This window comes from Lissotriton helveticus, chromosome 9, assembly GCF_964261635.1.
Source record: "Lissotriton helveticus chromosome 9, aLisHel1.1, whole genome shotgun sequence".
Taxonomy (NCBI): domain Eukaryota; kingdom Metazoa; phylum Chordata; class Amphibia; order Caudata; family Salamandridae; genus Lissotriton; species Lissotriton helveticus.
Genome location: NC_136070.1, coordinates 63,915,916 through 63,935,914, shown reverse-complemented (window position 1 = coordinate 63,935,914; position 19,999 = coordinate 63,915,916). Strand labels below are relative to the sequence as shown.

The 19,999-nt window shown below is 45.3% G+C and overlaps 1 protein-coding gene across 1 annotated transcript in view; it reads left to right on the top strand.

Annotated features, from left to right (window-relative positions):
- The window catches only part of GALNT16 (polypeptide N-acetylgalactosaminyltransferase 16), a 539,297-nt gene that overhangs the window by 479,200 nt on the left and 40,098 nt on the right, over positions 1 to 19,999 (top strand). Inside the window, exons 8-9 of the mRNA XM_078661985.1 lie at positions 4,860 to 4,944; positions 18,754 to 18,857. Of these exons, the coding sequence (XP_078518111.1) occupies positions 4,860 to 4,944; positions 18,754 to 18,857 (189 nt within the window). The remainder of the gene's footprint in view (positions 1 to 4,859; positions 4,945 to 18,753; positions 18,858 to 19,999) is intronic.

The following is a 19,999-nucleotide window of genomic DNA, read 5'->3' as shown; positions in this document are numbered from 1 at the left end:
GGCATTTAAAAAGGACCCGCTTGGAGATAGGTAGCCAATGAAGAGTGTTCAATAAGGCAGTGGCGCCAGCTCTCCTTGGGAGTCCAAAAATGGCACGGGCTGCCGAATTCTGGACTACTTGCAAACGGGTCATGAGATATTTTGGTAGACCCAGAAAGAGAGCGTTTGCGTAGTCCAGACGCGACCCGATTAATGCCTGTACGACTGTTTTCCTATGATTGAGTGACAGTAGAGGGAGAAATTTCCTCAACATCCGTAAGATGCCGAAGCACTTCCCAACAATGGACAAGATGTGGGGTCCAAAGGATAACTCGCAGTCCACTATCACTCCCAAATTCTTCGCCTTCACAGCAACCTTGTCAGGAGGAAACATATCCTGAGGCCACCAGGATTTCCAGTCATGTTCCGGTGCGCAACCGAAAAAAAGCAACTCTGACTTGTCAGAGTTGCATTTTAAGCCATGACCTCTGAACCACTCAAACACCGCACCAAGGCAATCCCTGATCTTTATGCCATCAAATGACCCCTCCCTGTCACAAGTGAACAGGAGTTGGGTGTCATCAGCGTAAGACACGATCCGGGCGCCAAAAGATTCCGCGACTTCCGCCAGAGGGGCCATAAAGATATTAAACAGCATAGGGCTGAGAATGGAGCCCTGCGGGACTCCCACCTCTAGCGGAGCCATATCAGCGGAAAAAGGAGGCGCCCAGATCGTTTGCCGGCGGTCGGCCAGAAATGATTTTAGCCAATTTCACACCGTTCCTCGAAGGCCACACTCCCAGAGTCTTACAAGGAGGGCATCATGAGGAACGGTGTCGAAAGCCGCCGACAAGTCAAGCATGACTAACACGGCCTTTCCCCCCGAGTCGAGTACTTCCCTGATAGCATCAGTGACCTCCAGCAGAGCCAACTCCGTGCTAAAATTAGCTCGGAAGCCGGACTGCGAGGAGTGCAATAGGTCGTTTCCTTCGATGAAACTGGAAATTGTCCTATGCACATACCGCTCGGCCACTTTTGCCAGAGCAGGGAGAAGGGAGATTGGCCTGTAGTTGGCATGTATCAAGGGGTCCAAGGTGGGTTTTTTGAGCAGTGGTAAAATCATGGCTCGCTTCCAGGCCAGAGGCACCTCCCCTGTCGACAGAGATGTATTCAGCAGGGGGTTCACCAAGATGTTAATGGCGGGAGCCACTTTTCCCAAGCATTTAGCCGGACATGGGTCTAAAGGAGAGCCGGATTTCAGGCCGGACAACAACTCCAAAGATGTACTAAGATCCATAGGGGGAAATGCCAAGAGGAAAGGGCCGTGGTCTTCCACAGAACGAGGTGGCGGTGGGTAGCTCACAACCGATTGCGCACTAGAGAGAGAAGCCTGGATGGCTGTAATCTTACTGACAAAGAAGGTGGCAAGTTGTTGTATCCACGCGTCCGTATGAATGTGGTTAGGGGTGCAAACAGCAGGAGAGATAAAATCCTGGACCACTTTGAAAATTTCTTTGCAGACATTATCAGCCTCATCAATACGATGCTCAAAATAGGCCTTTTTAGCATCCCAAATAGAATGATGATAGGCTTTAATGGCTGCCCGAAATTTCAATTTCTCCGTTGGGTCGTAAGTCCGCCTCCAGGCCCTCTCAGCCCTCTTACACTCCTGACGTTGGGTCCTCAACTGAGGAGAGAACCAAGGGGCAGACGCCCTACGCTCTCCTAGTTTAGATCTTTTAATGGGGATTAAAGTCTCAAATCTTGCCAAAAGCCATTTATGCAAGAGAACAAGATTTTCCTCCAAATTTCCAACAAGGGGGCAAGGTGAGGAGATGAGAGCCTCAGACAGCATGTCCCCAGAGAGCAGATGAAACGGGCGTGAAGTTCTCGTAGCCGCAATTTCTCTCGCCCGAACAGAGACAGTAACCAGCAAAGAAAAAGAGATTAAAAAATGATCCGACCAGAGTACTGGCTGTGTGGCACAGACCGAAACGGGTCTTGTTGAAAATACCTGATCTAAGGTATGGCCTTTATTGTGTGTAGGGCCTTTCACAAAGGGGAATAACCCTAACGAAGCCGTAATATCATTGAGTTTTATAGTGTCCGGGTCGCAACTATTGTCCATATGGACATTGAAGTCTCCCAAGAGAATACAGTGGTCTGACCTGAGACAAGAGACTGCTAATGCTTCTTGCAATTCATCAAAGAAAGGCCCTATTGATCCAGGGGACCTATATATAAGTATCCCAGAACAGGCCTGGAGGGAGGAAAGATGTAAGGTGAAACCAAGTGCTTCACATCCCTGTATATTCTCCACCAGAAAGGTAGAGCAGGGAGTACTCTTTTCCACAATAAGAGCAACTCCCCCACCTCTGCCCGATGTTCTATCCCTCCTGAAGATGGTGTAATTCGGAGGGATGGCATTTGCCAGGTCTGGCGCGGAGAAATCGCCTAGCCAGGTCTCAGTCAGAAACAAACACTTAATGCTTGAATTATACAGCAAATTCCAAATGTCGCTAGAGTGACAGTTCACGGACCTAGTATTGAGGAGGAGACATTGAAAGGGTACCGAAGTACTGTCGGGCCCGTTATCGGCTGGTGCCGGGAAACACCATGCACATGACGGGCAGCCTTTCCTTAGTTTCCTACCACCAGGAAAGAGATAGGAGCATTTCCCTCGAGGGAGACGTAGAGCGAGAAGCTCAGCTGAAGAATAGGTCGGCATAATACAGAAGTTAAAAGCAACAATGGCCAATAAAATACTAACCACAGGAACAGCCCCGAAAAGCCGTCCAGCCCCGTCCGCCTCCGGGACGCTGACGGGCGCAGACGGGCTGGACTCAGGCGTGACTCCGGCGCTGCGTAGGCGCACCCGCTGCGCGATCCCGCTGCGCTCGCAAGGGAGCTTTATGTAGGCGAACATCCACCCCCACCGAGCGCTGGTCCGCTCGTGGTCACCGCCCCCCTCCCGGCAAAACACCACTCCAAGATGGCGGGCGCTGTTTTGTCCACCCCGGGACCCGGACCCGCTACAGCAGCGGTGATAGCACGATTACAGTGCAAGTATGAGGGAAGAAACGCCCCAGAATAAAAACAGGGAAGAAAAACCAAACAGAATGTCAAAATAATAAGCAGGTATGATTTAAAAAGTATAGCGCGATGTTGCAGCGCGAAATGCGGAGCGCTATGCAGGGCAGCCTTTACCTGGCAAGGGAGAGCGATGCGATTTCTACATGAATCCCGTTTTGCGAGTCTTTAATAGCGATTCCTTAATAATCGCTATTAAGGACTCGCAAAACATGACAAAGATGAATCTGGGGGTTAGATCACAATAGTAAAGCACAGTGGCGGCTGCGGTCAGGCAGTTGTGGTTGGTGGGGAGAGTGGGAGGTAAAAAAAAAAGAAAAGATCACTTAACTGCCAGTCGGCTGCCGCCTCTCCTCTGTCCTCTTCTGTCAACCAGTAGCACACAAGCTCCCAGACTCCCCTAGCCAGTCACGACGCTGCTGTCAGCAGCATGATAGCAGTGTCATGATTTGCCTGACCGGCCTGGTTTGGCACTCAGACAGGGATTGGGAGCCTGGGCATGTTCTCCACCCAAGCTGCGCAATACAGCCTGATGGACAACATGCTAAGTGGGCATGACTGTTTGCCCGGCCCAAGATGGCCAAGCAGTCGCCACTCCTCCTCCAGCTGGTTGTGGCAACAGCCAAGTCCCGCCCAACCCCAAAACCGGCTCTATCAGGGAAAAATGAAATTATAATGACATCATGTTATTATCATTTTATTTTTCCTTTTTTGCACTGCTGAAAAGCGGTTGGACGATGCTCTGCCACCTAAGCGGAGGAGCCGCCCTGGGTACCGCATAAAAGGGGTACATTTGCACAATGATGCCTAGTTTCTGTCACTCATGAAACTCTTTATCTTTTGGCGTATAATTGAAAAAATACACAGCACAGGCATTTTGCTACAGCAAACCATTTTTTGTAGATTTCTGGCAAAACATTAATTCATAGTTTGTGGCAATGCAACCTCCAGGTAAAATTTCCAGCCAGGTCTTACAAAACAAGAAACAACCAGGCGAGCTTCTAGCTAACCTTCAGCCAGATCCAATGTGAAATGACACAAGCATGTCCAAGATCATGACTCCTTCTCTTTATGTTCAAGGGTTAATCCTCCTTCTCCATGACAACCAAGGATGCCCCTTCACCTGAGGGATTCACCAGCAAATCTCCCAAATCAGATAAAAGCAAGCTGGCCCACTGACCTAGGAATCTCAGTTACTTTAAATCTCTTATTTTTGGCACCAGACAAGCACCAGAACCAAATATATTGTCCAGTTCAGGTAGCTCTGATGCAGTCATTTGGTCACAAATGGGTGTGGTCGAAGACGTCACGCGTTGCAAATGATCCCACAAATTCCTGCAGAAGTCAATTTCTTTCTGAAGCGCTGAATACAAGGGATGAGCTTGGCTGGAAGTTCTCTCGCTTACAGGAGGTTGGACAACCATAGTCCAAAGAGATAGTGATTTGCCAACGGGTCCCCCAACTTGGCCAAAACGGGAGGTGGAATTAGCGCCTAAAACTCATAGCACCACAGCTGGCAACAGATCCACTGGATCACCGATCACTGGGTTTCCTGCAGCCTTGACGTTCCACTTTGGGGAGAATGCAGTCGCTCGTCAGGCTTGTAGTCATTAGGTGCACGCATCACTCACCTCCACCATTAGAAACGTGGCCCTTTGCTTGTATGTTAGCGAAGTAAGTACCTACCCATTCCAATGCGTATCCTCACCCCGCATGCAGGTATTTCTAGGAAGGCCTCCTCTCCTCATTGGTTTTACGATTGACTAATCTTATTTTGTTTTTGTTTCAAGGATTTGACTGGAGCCTTCACTTCAAATGGGAGCAGATCCCTATAGATCAGAAGATGTCCAGGACGGACCCCACCATGTTCATACGGTAGGACACCTTTTCTACCATAGGTCCCCGAGAGTGGACTACAGAGGGCGGTACTATTGGGAGTTTCTATAGGGAGGTGTGAGTGAATGTTACACTGAGTAAATTAATGTGTGTGAATGTGTGATTGTGTTCAAGCTCAAGAGGAGGAGTGAGAGAGAGAGATAGCACAAGTAGGAGAGTTAGGGCTTAATAAGTGAGTGAGCATAAAAGCGACTGACAGAGCAAGTGAGGGAGCTGAAGGGTTGATGAGTGAATCATTGAGTGTTTTTAACGAGTGAGTGAAAGCACTTGATTGGGGAAGTAAGAGTGAGTAGAGTGTAAGTGATTCTGGGTGAGTAAGTGTGTGAAAGGGCAAAAGGGTAAGGGAGTGGAAAGGTTATTTCTCCTTTGTGAATAGTGTCAGGTCACCTGGGATGCAGGCAGGGGAGAAGGCGGTGGTCCAGGAAATCGCTGCCTGTTCTCCATGAAGATTTCACAAAGTGTTTTTTTTTAAAAAGCAGCAAAGGTCTTTTAGATTAACACGGCTAATTTAAACAAACATTTTTTTTGCAAACACATGAAATGTGGTCTGGTGTTCTTTGCAAGCAGCCGCACTAGGTCGCAAATAGTGACCTGCCAAATTATTATTCATTAGGTAGGTCATTCTGCGACCTCGCGTGCCTGGAGATATTACAGTATGGCCTATAAGTACATAGGTCACATTGCAAAATTAAAGACAGTTCAAAAAAAATCTGTGTGCAGTTTAACACCACTTTCTGTGACCTATCTCTTAGCACATCTGACCCTAGGTGAATGAAAGAGAGGAATGAGTGTGCGTTAACAATTGTGTAAATGAGTGATATTATGCAGTGCACACTGTGATCTGGCATGATTTGAAAAATTCATGTTAGCTGTTCATAAACTAACTGTGAAAGAGCAGTCAGTCAAAATATCCACCAGTTAAAATGGCTGCCAATCAAAATGTCTGCCACACCAGCGGGTATAGGGGCAGTGGGGGCTAAAGACAGGCACTTATTACTCTATGTGAAAAATTAAACAGGCAGAGACAAAGTAATGGTTGCAAACAGTAATAGTCGTCATAGTCATAGGATTTTATTGAGCGCACATATCACCCGGGGGTCTCAAAGCGCTAGCCAAAACCATAGAAGGGATGGAGAGACGACGGCAGAAGAAGGGGAGTGATCAAAAGGTTTTTAGTCTTTTCCGAAACGGACTATGGTCAGTAACCATACGCAACTGCAGAGGGAGTGTGTTCCACAAAGTAGGGGCAAGATGTGAGAAGGATCTGCCACCATTCCTGGCGGTACGGATCCTGAGAGGAGTGAGGAGATGTTTGGTTCCCGATCTGAGGGTTCTGTTAAGTAGGTACTAATTTAGTTTTTTTGGCCCGTTCCCATGAATGGTTTTGTGTACCAGGCTGATGATCTTAAAACAGATTTGTTTCCTGATGGGGAGTGTGGTATTCCATGACATGACATGTTAGAACTTATGATGTCAGTGGAACCTCTGTGTGGAATCGTGGATTCGTTCTGGGCTGCTGTTGGAAGAAGACGTGTCTCTTCCTGTGGGTGTTAAGCTGTTCCGCTATCCAATAAATCTACACCTTGGAACCCAACCACATCTTGTGTTTATTTATAACACAATTACTGGCGACGATCGGGATCATCAATTCTGAATCTGACTGACAGCGGAATTTTACGGCGGAACAGCGTTCACATGATCAGCTGCCACCTTCATAGGAAATTAACGGCTTTTCGCCGGTTTGGGTAACGTACTGCCACTCGACTGAGTTTTTTTTTCTCCCTCTCTTGCTTGTTTAGCGGGGTTTCTTTAACATTTCCCCCAGTACTTTCAACCCGCTCACCTGTTCACCGTTGAACTATTCAAATTGGCCGAGCGTTCCAGCGCAGCTCGAGGGAGACTCTCTGCCGTCATTGCTTGACGTTCGCTTCTCTCAGCCTCGCAAACAAGACGCAAAGCATTGTGGGTTCTAACCTTCAACCCCTGTGACGCGCTGACGTCACAGGCGTGCCACCATCTTGAAATTCATCGGGGAAAACAGGAAATTCTTCGGAGATCACAAGTTTTTGCTTCTTTGAGTGTCTAATTCACAGTTTCTCTTCGAGTGGGCAGTTACTCAACAACGAATTGTAGGTACTAAATATATACAATTTTTACATGCTTTTGGAATCCATATTGATTAATAACAAATTCGAAAAAAGAAATGTCGAACATTGCTGCCCCCCCTCATTTTCTACAAACAGCCGGAGATCCAAACATTGAATGGGACTTGTGGTTCCCTATGTTTATGGCTTATGTAGACGTCCTGGAAAAGGAGGGGTGTTCTGCTAAACGCAAACTAGCCCTTTTACGACATTGTTTGGGAGGGGCAGGAATTAAAGAATTTGACAATCTTCCTCCGATTGAAGATGCTGGTGACATTGATGTTTTTGAAAAAGCAACTAGGCAAATGAAAATCCGTTTTGGCAGGAAAATAAATACTGTCATGGAGAGGTTTAAGTTCTACTCTCGCATTCAAAAACAGGATGAGTCCATAGAAGACTATGTTTCGGCACTACGCTCCTTAGCCTGTTATTGCTCATTCGAAACAATTTCCTATGAACAGGTTCTTAGAGACCAGATTATGATGCGAACAAAGAGCAAGAAAATTCAGGAGAGACTTTGGCTTGGAACAGAAACCACTCTTAATGTTGTTATTAACATAGCCAAGGGTATAGAACAGTCAGAGTTGTTTGTATCAGAAATTAGAGGTTCAAATGTCAAATCCTTGGTTCCTGAGCCTGAAGTCTCCTTGGTTAAAAACCAATCTAACCCTAATTTTTCTTCCAGGAATGTTTTGAGGAAAGATAGTGAGAAAAAATCTGGTGAAGTCAAAAGCTACCCAGATACCAGATTTGGCCAAAGGAAAATTATCTCATGTTACCGTTGTGGTAGTCCCAACCATGTTGGCAATTATAAAGGTTGCCCTGCCTGGGACAGAGTATGTGTGAAGTGTAAACGTAAAGGTCATTTTGGCAATGTTTGTCGTTCGACACAAAGAGTGAATTATATTTCACAAGAGGAAGAGGAAGTTCTCAATAGCTTCAATTGCATTCTTTCTGTGGATGAGGTTGAACTGGATGAATTTCCCTCTTATCCCATTCTGGTGGATGGCATGTCCATTGAGCTAATGATGGATTCGTGTTCACGGTATTCTATAATTGGATTAGATTTGTTTAAAAGTTTCTGGGACAACAGGGAGCTTTGTGTTCCAGACATTCATCCTGGAGGTTACTCAGGCAAGAAAATAGAATTGGAAGGGTACTTCTGGGCCAAACTTCAAGTTAAAGATCGTATCACCAATGGGAAGGTGTATGTAGCCACTAAAGGAGTAGCTATTTTAGGATGGCCACACCAACGTGAATTAGGCATCAAACTAGATCCTAATGCCAACCCTCCTGTGTGTTTCATAGAGCCAGAAGTGAACTTACTTTCCGATATGAATGATTCTTGTTTTATAGACAATATTAAAAACAAGTTTCCCAATGTCTTCAAAGATACTCTTGGCAAGTACACAGACTTCAAACATAGGATAATACTTAATGAGAATGCTGTGCCAGTTAGACACAGAGTAAGGAATGTCCCTTTAGCTTACAGGGAAAAGCTCAAAGGAATTTTAGATGATCTTGTCTTAAAACATATCATCGAACCAATTGAGTCTTCTCCCTGGGTTTCCCCCGTTGTTTTATCACTCAAGAGTTCTGGGGATTTCCGTCTCTGTGTGGACCTTCGTAGCCTAAACCAGGAAATATGGGTTGATAAACATCCCTTACCAAATATTCATGAATTGATTTCCTCCTTGTCTGGTGCCTCTGTTTTCTCTACGATAGACTTGGAGAGTGCATATCACCAAGTGGAGCTCCATGAAGAGTCCAAGAAATTAACAGCATTTGTGACTCCAGAGGGCATGTTTCAATACTTGAGAATGCCCTTTGGACTAGCCAGTGCTGCTTCTGTCTTTCAGAGACTGATGCGAGATGTACTAAAGAATTGTAGTGGTGCAGTGGCTTTCCAAGATGATATTTTGATTTTTGGTAAAGACTGTGATGAACATGATTTGAACTTGTATTCTGTTCTTAATTGTATCCAAGAGAAAGGTTTAACCTTAAAGTTTTCGAAATGTAAATTTAGACAGTCTAAAGTTGAATACTTAGGCCATGAGATTTCGGAGAATGGTATTAAGCCCAAACTCAGCCACGTTAAAAGTATCCTGTCTGCTTCTATCCCCACTTCCAAGGAACAGTTGCTATCTTTTCTTGGTCTTACAGAATTTTATGGGAAATTTGTTCAGAATTACTCCATGTTAGTACACCCTTTACGCTCTTTGCTCAAGAAACAAGCAAAATTCGTATGGGGAAAAGACCAGCAAGAGTCTTTTGATGTACTTAAAAGAAAAATTGTATGTGCTCCTTTTCTCAAACCATATTCAGTCAATAAGGAATGTATACTTTGTGTGGATGCCAGCAATATAGGCCTAGGCGCAGTTTTAATGCAAAAAGACAATTCAGGTGAATATGTTGTCTCCTATGCTTCAAGGTCTCTTCGTGGTTCTGAAGTTAATTATTCCACGATAGAGAGGGAGTTACTTGCGTGTACCTGGGCCACCCAACATTTCCGTCAGTTTATTTGGGGTACCAAATTTTCACTAAGGACCGACCACAAGCCTCTGGTCACTATGCTATCTGCTGGTGGTGGTAGGACTCTCACTGCTCGTTTAGCGAGGCTTGCCGCAAAGTTGCAGGAATATCGATGTGTTGTCACCTATGTTCCGGGTCGCCTTAATGTCCATGCAGATTGTATGTCTCGTTTTCCCGCCAAGGATGGTCCAGTTGTGGATCACTCTGAGGAATGCGATGTGGCTTTTACTATGTGTGATATTAACATCATTGTTAATGATAATCAGTCTAAACTGATTTCTCAGACTGCTTGGACTAAAGCTTGGGATCAGGATGATGTTCTGAAGGATGTAAGGTTGTTTTTAAACAAAGGATGGCCTGAAGAGAGGAAACTTAGTGGTGAACTGGCTTCTTTCTTTAAGGTAAAGGATGAGTTGATGGATGATGGCGCAATGATTTTTAGAGATGATAAAATCATTCCTCCCTTGGGCATAAGAGATATGATTTGTGATCTGGCTCATGAAGGTCATTTAGGGATGTCTTCCACTAAGAGAAGGATCAGAGAATTTTATTGGTGGCCTAGTATGGACAACATGATTGATAAATGGGTAAGGAATTGCTCCCCTTGTTCCTTAAGTGATAAATCCGTGAAACCCATTTCTGTGAGTTCTACTCCTGTTGAGTTTGTTCAAGGTCCGTGGCGCAAACTAGGTGTAGACATCATTGGCCCTTTTAGTTATCAGTCGGGCAAAGAGATGTTTGCCATTGTTCTGGTTGATTATTTCTCCAAGTGGCCGGAATTGAAAATTGTGGAGAAGGTAAATTCTGATGTAATTGTTGACTTCCTTAACGAGGTTTTTTCCAGAGAAGGTCTACCTGAAGAACTTGTTACTGATAATGGTCCACAGTTTGTTAGCGAAATTTTTTCATCATTCCTCTCCGGTTGTGGTATCAAACATAAAAGAGTTTCCAACTATTTTCCTCAAGCCAACGGACAAGTTGAACGTTTTAACAGAGTAATTAAAGAATCTTGTCAGTTGGCTTTGCGTAGTGGTTTGAAATGGAGGAAAGCCCTCCAAGCAACCTTATTGACGTATCGCTTTTCCCCTAATACTGTTACTGGATTGTCACCTTTTGAAATGTTGCGCTGTAGAAAGCCTGGTTCGAAGCTTATGCCTTGGTGGTTGCGAACTGAAAAGGGTGACTATCTAGAATTGGATCTGAAGGCTGTCAGAGAGAGAGTCAATAAGTACCAGGCTAAGATGTCCCGCGTCCCAGCACGTAATGTGGGTCTACCTAAATTAAGTGTTGGTGATTTTGTGAGAGTGAAGTTTGGTGGACAAATCCGTAAGGGGTCTCCCAGATGGTCTGGTCCTCTCAGAGTTATTGAACTCTTCAGCAAAGCTGTTAGGGTGGAAGATGGGAAAATCTGGAATTTAAGACGCATATCTGTGTGTAGATCTGATGACTTGAAACACTTTTCTGAATGTTGGTCCACTGATTCCAATTCTTTCTCTCCACAACCGAGCGTTTCTCCCTCTAATGACTCACATATTGTGAATGACAGATCTGAGCTTTGTGGTACTCACGAAGCCTTTGATCATCTGTCTTTGAATAAGAATGTTAATGTTGATAATATTACCAATGGTGATATCCTGAATGGTTCTACTTTTTGTGAAAATGCAACAAAGAATGTTTTTCCTGTGAATGTTGATCGGGGTATCGTTGCAGACAATTCGGTTAATGTTGACCGTTCGGATTGTGCTCGTCCTGCCTGTGTTCAAAGGTCAATTGCTCCACGTTGTAGTTCACGTGTCAGATGTCTTCCTATGAAATTCAAGGATTTTGTTCGGTTCTGATTTCATTTCTCTGTTTTCTTTTTGTTTTGTTTGCTGTGCTTTCTTTTAGTTTTGTGTTTTTTTTTTCTCTTTTTCTGAAGGGGGGGAGGTGTGTGGTATTCCATGACATGACATGTTAGAACTTATGATGTCAGTGGAACCTCTGTGTGGAATCGTGGATTCGTTCTGGGCTGCTGTTGGAAGAAGATGTGTCTCTTCCTGTGGGTGTTAAGCTGTTCCGCTATCCAATAAATCTACACCTTGGAACCCAACCACATCTTGTGTTTATTTATAACAGGGAGCCAGTGGAGGGCTCTCAAACTCGGAGCAGACTGGGACCGTGACGGTAGATTTAGTGCTAGCCTGGCGGCTGTATTCTGGAACACTTGAAGTTTGGTAAAAGCTCTTCGTTGATGGAAGCCATCAGGGTATTCCCATAACCGAGCCGACTAATGATTAGACCCGGCACAAGCGGTTTTCTTGACTCAAGTGGGATCCATTGGCAGACCTTGCGTAGGCTTCGCATTAGTCCATAGAAAATGCCTAGTACATGGTTAACCCATCTTTCATGGACAGTTTGATATTGATCATCGCTCCTAGGTTACGAACTACGAGTTTAGGGGAAGGACACGGACCAAGATTCTGAGGCCACCAGTCACTGGACCAGGACTCAATGGCCTTCCCGAAGTGAATAATCTCTGTCTTACTTGCGTTGAGGTGAAGGTGGTTGGTTTGCATCCAGGTGCTGTTATGGGCCATGAAGTTTATACATCGAAATTTAATGTCAGATGGATCTGTGCCAAGCGTAATCAATAGTTGAGTGTCGTTTGCATACGACACTGTGTTAAACCCATGGGATCTGATCCCCCTAGACAGGGGCGCCACATAAAGATTAAAAAGGTGGGACTCAGGATAAATCCCTGAGGTACTCCCTTATCCACTATCCGGCTTTCAGAGACGAAGGTACCAATTTGAACTGTCTAGGTTTGATCCATTAGATATCTCCTGAGCCAGTTAAGGGTCATTTCCCCTGACTCCCAGCTCCCACGGTCGAAGTATTAGAGTCCTGTGGGAGAGGGTGTCAAACGCAGCTGACAGATCAAGTAGGGCAAGCATAGAAGATTGCCCGTTGTCCTGGGCAAGTCTTATATTGTCTACCACCTCTAGCGACGATGTTCAAGTGCTGCTGGCTGCCCTAAACCCTGATTGAGAGGGGTCCAACTATTTATTGCTTCCTAGGAAGGTTGTAAGTTGCTTATTAATCAAGGACTCAAGGACTTTCCCAAAATAGGGAAGGAGAGAGATCGGTCGATAGTTGCTCGGTTCTTTAGGGTCTATAGAAGTATTTTTAAGGGAACAGTGGCACAATGTTGGGATAGATTAAAAGGTCAATAAGACTTTTGAGGAGAGCTGGGGCAATTTTGGCCAGGATATGGGGTGAGACAGGATCAGCCAGAGAGCCTGATTTGACTTTGAAACTGCCAAGATTAACGTCCTCCTGGGTGAGTTTAGTGAACTAATTTGGATAATTTAAGGTAGGTGTTGAATTGCTGACGGGTGCGTTATAATGGTATTCAGTTGTCGTATTAGGAAAGAGGTTATAAATAGTGTTAAACTTTTCCTCAAACAAGGTGGAAAGTGTGTTAGCCCAATCTGTTGAGGTGGGATTTTCAGGCTGGCAGGAGGAGGGACTATTGAATTCCTTTAGTATTTTGTACAGTTCTTTGTCAATTCTGGCACTAATGTATCTTTTTTTAGCTGATTTGATGTTATGTTAACTGCTCTTATATAGCGCTCGAATCACCCTGGGGCATCTCGGCGCTGTCTTAAGATACAGCATGATGGGCATATTCAGGAAGCTAGATAGGTATTTAGAACAAGAAAGCTTTTAGATGTTTTCTGAAAGAGGTGTACAATGAAAGTTCCCTAAGAGATTTAGGGAGGCTGTTCCAATATTTTGGGGCCAGGAAAGAAAAGGCCATTCCACCTGCACGCTTAAGTCGGATACGTGGAATATGGAGCAGCCCAGCCGTAGTCGATCTTAACTGGCGACCCGGAGTGTATCTTTTTAGCTTCTTTTGTAGATACTTTGGGCCTTATCCGTTTAACTTTTTAAACGAAAAAACACAGATTTTGAAAAAGGAGCGTTTTTTTATTGGTAGCCAATGTAAAGAGTTGAAAAGAGGCAAGGACGGTGAACCAGCCGGCATGTTAAGAATCATTCTTGCCGCGGTGTTTTGGATAACTTGGAGCTTGTTTAAAAGAGAGGTCCCCACCTCCGCAAGCAGGGCGTTTCCATAGTCCAAGCAACATGTCACCATTGCATGTTGTCGAGAAAGTGTCTGTGGATAAGTTTGTACTCCAGCCTATCCTTAACGTTTTTAGAGTTCCTCCATTTGAGCTCGGCTTTCCTATTGGCCAGTTTATCCGATTTTAAGTCTTTGTTAAACCATGGTGATACTTTGTGCTTGAGTTTGACCTTGGTCAGGGGTACGACAATGTCAAGGGCCTGAATAATTGCCTCCTCGAAGGCCTCTTCTGCATGGTTTATATTATCGGTGTCTTTGTAGGGTGGAAGGCTGAGGTGGGGTGAGAAGGTGGCTAGACTGACTTTCTTCCAGGTTCCACTCCACTTCTGTTCACTGATGCCGTTACTGTAAGTGGAGGCAGGCTGTAAAGAACATTTTAATAAGCAGTGGTACGACCAGAGCTCGGGATAGGGGGTTCTACTTTAATATTGAATGAATTCCTGAACCAGAGAGCAAGAGTGTGGCCTGCTGAATGAGTGGGCCCTGTTACCAGTTGTCGTAGACCCAGTGTGTTAAGACTGGACATCAGTTGGCTAGTATCGGTTTCAGCAAGAAGTTCTGCATGAAAATTAAAATCTCCGATGAGGCGAAAGTAGTCGGCTGCTAACACATGTGAGGCAATAATCTCTATCAAATGATTGGTGAAATTTGTTTTGGTGCCAGGGGGCCTGTAGACTAAGGTTCCCTTAGTTTAGTTTTCTATTTTAACTCTTTCCGTGCTGATGACGGAACCGCTCCGTCATCAGCCGTGGTGGCGCTGTGCTGATGACGGAGCGGTTCCGCCATGGCCCGCCCGACGCGCCTGCACTGCGCTGATTTCGCGCCTGCGCGGCACGTTCTATTAAGAGGGAGGGGCCATGACAGAACCGCTCCGTCATGAGCACAGCTCAACCGCGGCTGGTGACGGAGCGATTCCGCCACCAGCATGGACCCGCCGTGCCCCCCCAGCCCCGCCCCCTTAGCGCTGTGGCGGAATAGCCGCCGCAGCGATGTGGTTAAAAATGCAGAGTTCAACCCATTCTGACAGAAAGGTTTCAAGTATGCTAATCTCGGTGCCGTCCCTGGAGGCAATTGCTAGGCCACCTCCTCTCCCTAATTAATATTCATTAGACAATTCGTTCTGTGATTCCTGTGACTGGAGATTTTGAAATGCAACCTTTAGTAATCGTTAAATTGCAAAATCAGTTCGCAGAAAGTTGGTGTGCACTTTGCAACCACTTGTTGTGACCCGTCTCTTAGTACATCTGGCACTAGGTGAATAAAAGAGGAAATGTATGAGTGAGTGAGTGTGTGAAGGAGTGAGCAAGTAGATGTATGCAGCAAACACTATCACGTGGCATCGTTTAGGAAACTCATATTAGTTAATTAAGAATTAACTGTGGATGCGCAGTTAGTTAAAATGGCTGCTAGTCAAAATGGCCGCCAGACCAGCAGCAAGAGGGGCAGTGGGAACTAACCGCCACCTGTCGCTCTATGTGACGAATTATAGAAGTGGAGATGAAGTAATGGGCAAGAAAATAAACATAATCACCATTTTATACCACAAACCAGTAACTAAATTGCCTCTTAGTAATTAATAATAAACGCCTTCTCCTCCCTCTGCGCCCCCCCCCAGTGTTCGTCAAGAACCTCAACAAGAGGATTGGTTGCCAGCGGCTCAGCCTCCTCATCCATATCGTAATCTCTCAGACCAAGCTGCGGGCAATAACTCCTCGCAGAGGCCCCCCGCACCCTGTAATGCATACATGATTGATGCCGCGGCGCAAGCGGCCGCCTGTCGACTGCCTATCGGTTTTTGTTTTTGTTTTTATTGCAAGGCTCTTAAAACCTAAATAAAAAAAGGTCCCGGCCATTAAAAACGCCCAGCTTCGCACACTGGAAGTATTTCATGCTTCTTGGCAGGATTGTAAAGTCTGGAAGTTATGGCTCCGGGTGTCGGCTGTGCCAGGCCGCCGCGGTATCTGAGTGATGGATTGCTTTACCCTTCCAGATAAAGGGCACCTCTGGCTTCCCCGTTTGATTGTCAGGGACACGTAGACACGTCCGTTCCCTGCTGATGTATATCTGATTTTTGTTCCTCCGGTGGCAGTGGCGGGAAGGTTACTCTGAACACGGCTCCTCGCGGCGCTCGGCTCAGCGAGTGCTCGTCCCTCAGGCGCGCGCGCTGTTCTTCAGCAGTCAGGAGCACAACTGAGGCTAAACGGAGCTAGCAGCGGCCTTTCACTTCAGCAGAGTTAAGTAGATGCAAATATGTTGGCATCTTATGTATGCTAATAAACCTGCAGCAATTTTTCCCACCAAAAAGTCGTCTTGTCTGCTTATTTATGTTACATGTATGTTGCATCGGGAGGGCTGGTGGGTGTGGCCGATATTGGCACTAAGCAGTGTTAAGTAGATGCAAGGACAGGGAGGGGGAGGGGAGGGCCTGAGGTTTGGGGATCGTATGTCAGTCACTCTGTGCTGCCGAGGAGGTCTCGTGGGCCATCTGACCAGGAGAGGAGAGCTTTGCAACCCACCTGTGCGATCTGAAGAGACTGTTTACACTGGTTTAGTCACTGGAAGTCCTGGTTCAGAAGGTGTTACTTTAGGCATGGGGTGTAACCAGAGGCCTGGTTCAGAATGCATGATTTTTTTTTACAGAGTTTTATATAGAGAGAGCTTGACCCGAATCGGGTATCAGAGCGCCTTACATAGCACCAGTTGCATTACATGAGAACACATTAATTTTTGTTAGGCAGAGGGAGATTAACTGATTTGCCCAGAATCACAGGATGTTCAGCGTCATTGCCGAGACTCGAACCCAGTTCCCCAGATTCGAGGGCGACAGCTCCAGCCGTTAGGCCAACTATTTTCCCCTGAAGTGTTACTCTGGGTATGGGGTTTCACTGGAACACTAGTTGAGTCATATTTTGGGCATGGTGTGTAACTGGAGCCCTGGTTCAGAAGACACAACTGCCACTTTGAACATGACCGGATCAAAAGGCCCAACTTTTGGCTTGATGTGTAAGTGGAACTCTGGTTCAGGAGCCCAGATATTGGGCTTGGTGTGTAACTGTAACCCTGGTTCAGGAGGTATGACTTTGGGCAGTGTGTGTCACTGGGAGGCTTGGTTCAGGAAGCATGTTTTGGTAATGGTGTGTCACTTGGAGATCTGCTTCAGAAGGCATGACTGAGGCATGGTGTGTCACTAGAGTCCTGGTTCAGAAAGCGTGACTTCCACTTTGGACACGACATAGCAATGGTAGCCAGCACTAGTCCAGGATGCACTCAAAGCCCTGGTTGAAGAGGTTGGGCTGTGCGATGCCAGTGGATGTCCCACTTCAGGAAGCAGGACGTCACTTTGGGTGTGACATGTCACTGGAGACCCTAGCTCAAGCGGTGGCCTTCCACCTTGAGCATGGCATGTCTCTGACCTTGGACACACACCTTTGAAACCTGCATTCTGAAGGTGAGTTACAGCATTGGTCCTTAAGATGCTGTGTTTGTGCTGTGCCTGTTTTTGATGAACATTGGTTCCTATGTGTTCTTTAGGTGTGTAAGAGCATGTCTGTATGTTGTTGAACAATGTCAGCTTGTCACTGCCTCTCTTGGGACTGATGTATCTGTTTTTCCAGGTGAACAATCCATCCTAGGTCAATTATGTTTCTGTATTTGGATTCCTATTTTCTGGTTCTCATTAACCTGTAATAGATAAGGAATTGACTGTGATTAATCTTCTTTCCTTTTTGGTCTTTGGTCTGAAGCCCTCACCTGGAGTTTGACAAAACCTCACCAAACCTGTGGTCCACCTGCCTCATTTAGAGATCAGAAACTACTCAGTTTCTCTGCCTGCTGTTGGAAACCAATGGTCCAGTGGCCCACCTGCCTGTAATATCTGTGCAGTAAATGCAGCAGAAATCCCTATGTAGGCCGCTCAATACATACTGTTCCTTCAGAGGACTAGCCTACAAGTCGTGGTGTTCCAAGCAGGAAAAATAATCAGTGACCCCTTCAAGGGCAAAACTTTTCTAGCAGAAGGGACCACTGATTCTTTGTTTCTCAAAACCAACCCTCTCTTTGGGGATTTGTTTTTGGTGCCCAAAAACAATCCTGAGTGGACCTCAATGACTTGACACTAGGAGGCCGATTCACAGAACTAACTTAAGACAAAATCCTAAACTTACTACCATTTCGGTATTCACAGAAGTTAGGATCCTAACTTTAGGACTCCTAAATGCCTTCTGTGAATATCGAAAGTCTTAAAGTTAGGATTTTTCTCAGTTTAGGAGTCCTAAAGTTAGGAGTCCTAACTTTACAACTCCTAAACTGAGAAAAATCCTAACTTTAAGACTTTCGGTATTCACAGAAGGCATTTAGGAGTCCTAAAGTTAGGAGTGTTAACTTCACTACTCCTAAACTGAGAAAAATCCTAACTTTAAGACTTTCGGTATTCACAGAAGGCATTTAGGAGTCCTAAAGTTAGGAGTGTTAACTTCACTACTCCTAAACTGAGAAAAATCCTAACTTTAAATCTTTCGGTATTCACAGAAGGCATTTAGGAGTCCTAAAGTTAGGATTCCTAACTTCTGTGAATACCAAAATGGTAGTAAGTTTAGTATTTTGTCTTAAGTTAGTTCTGTGAATCGGGCCCTAGGTCTCTGTAGAGAAAAGATGAGCAGTCTCCTGTGGGCTAGGGCCACTAAACTACCCTCCACCCTAAACCCAGTGCCTTGAGACCCTCACGAGTGAGTAACCACACTATACAAACTCCTGATTGATTCATTGAAATCCACCTTGGAAAACTGGTGGACCACGTTTAAGGTCCGATGACCCATGACGTTCCTACTGAGACTCGTTGTTTCAGAGGCTGAATGTTCATCTACTTCAACAACCCCAAGCTAACCACATCCACAAAAGCTTTGGTATTTTATTTATAATTTTTTTCTTCTTTATGACAACCTTTGCCAATTTTCCAGTAATTTGTACGTTTTCTTCTTTTGATTGCAGAACGCCTGTCATCGCCGGGGGAATTTTTGTCATAGACAAATCCTGGTTTAACCATCTTGGAAAATATGACGTGCAGATGGATATCTGGGGTGGAGAGAACTTCGGTAGGTGGTGGTTTGTTTCAGAAGCCGTGTCCTGCTCACACGCATGATCAGACAGAAGGAGCCGCATATCACACCAATCTCTGCTGTTCCTGATAAGAGTGTTCAACGCTGGTCCACGAGCGCTGGGTCCGTGCCAGATTTTCATGGCAACCACCGACTGTACAGCTTAATTCCTCCCATATTCACTGTATGCAAATTTCTCAAGTGGATCTTCTGAAATTCTTGCATTGATCCAGTTTTTATGGACCAACATTCAGTGGTTCCTTGGTGAACGTCACACTGGGCTCACACACACACACAGATCAATTTAAACCATCACTTTGATGTTTTTCTCAAAATATTGATAAGGCAGGGGTGTATTTGGAAATTTGTCAGGAGAGCATGGCTGCATAATCGCCTATCTTCTATGATTCATTTAACAGTAGTCAATTCGACATTGTTAATATGTTGACGCTATTAGTATTTTTTTAGCCTTTTCAGGGAGAGTTTGGGGACTAGCATGGTTTTTAGAAAAATGCGGAGACATTCCACCAATTTCTGGCAGATTCCACACCAGAACCAGCATCATTGAGACTATGAGAAAAAATATGGGACCTCCCTGTAGATTTGCTTTGCTCGACGGACCAGTGTAAAAATGTGTTATTACAGTGGTCAGTGCAAATGTCTTTTTTGCACGGAATGGTTGGTGCACAATCGCCTTGAAGCAATATAAGTTGATATAACGCCGCCCATGATCTTTGGATTTTGTGCAGCCAGTGCCCTGTCTCACCCATCCAGCCACCCTCACAAGTATCAGGTGATGACAACCATTAATTTCTGATGTTCTGCTTCAAGAAGGTGCGTTTTCAATCCCCTTCAAAACCAAGAAGCTAGGGTTACCAGGGGGCACCATGATCCAGTAATGGGCATACATTTAACAACATAATGAATTCTGGGACTTGTAGTCCTGGTTCACCTCAATGGAACCAGCTGGATTGAAGTTCAAATGTAGAATAAGTTTGTCAAAGAAAACCTGAACTGAAATATTGATTCCCTGATGACATGAAGTCATTGGTAACCTTCGGCGAATGTGCTGTGATTCAGCAAGCACCGGACAGGCATTATCATTGTACTACACATTGGAGGGGCTTTCTTTCCCTGCA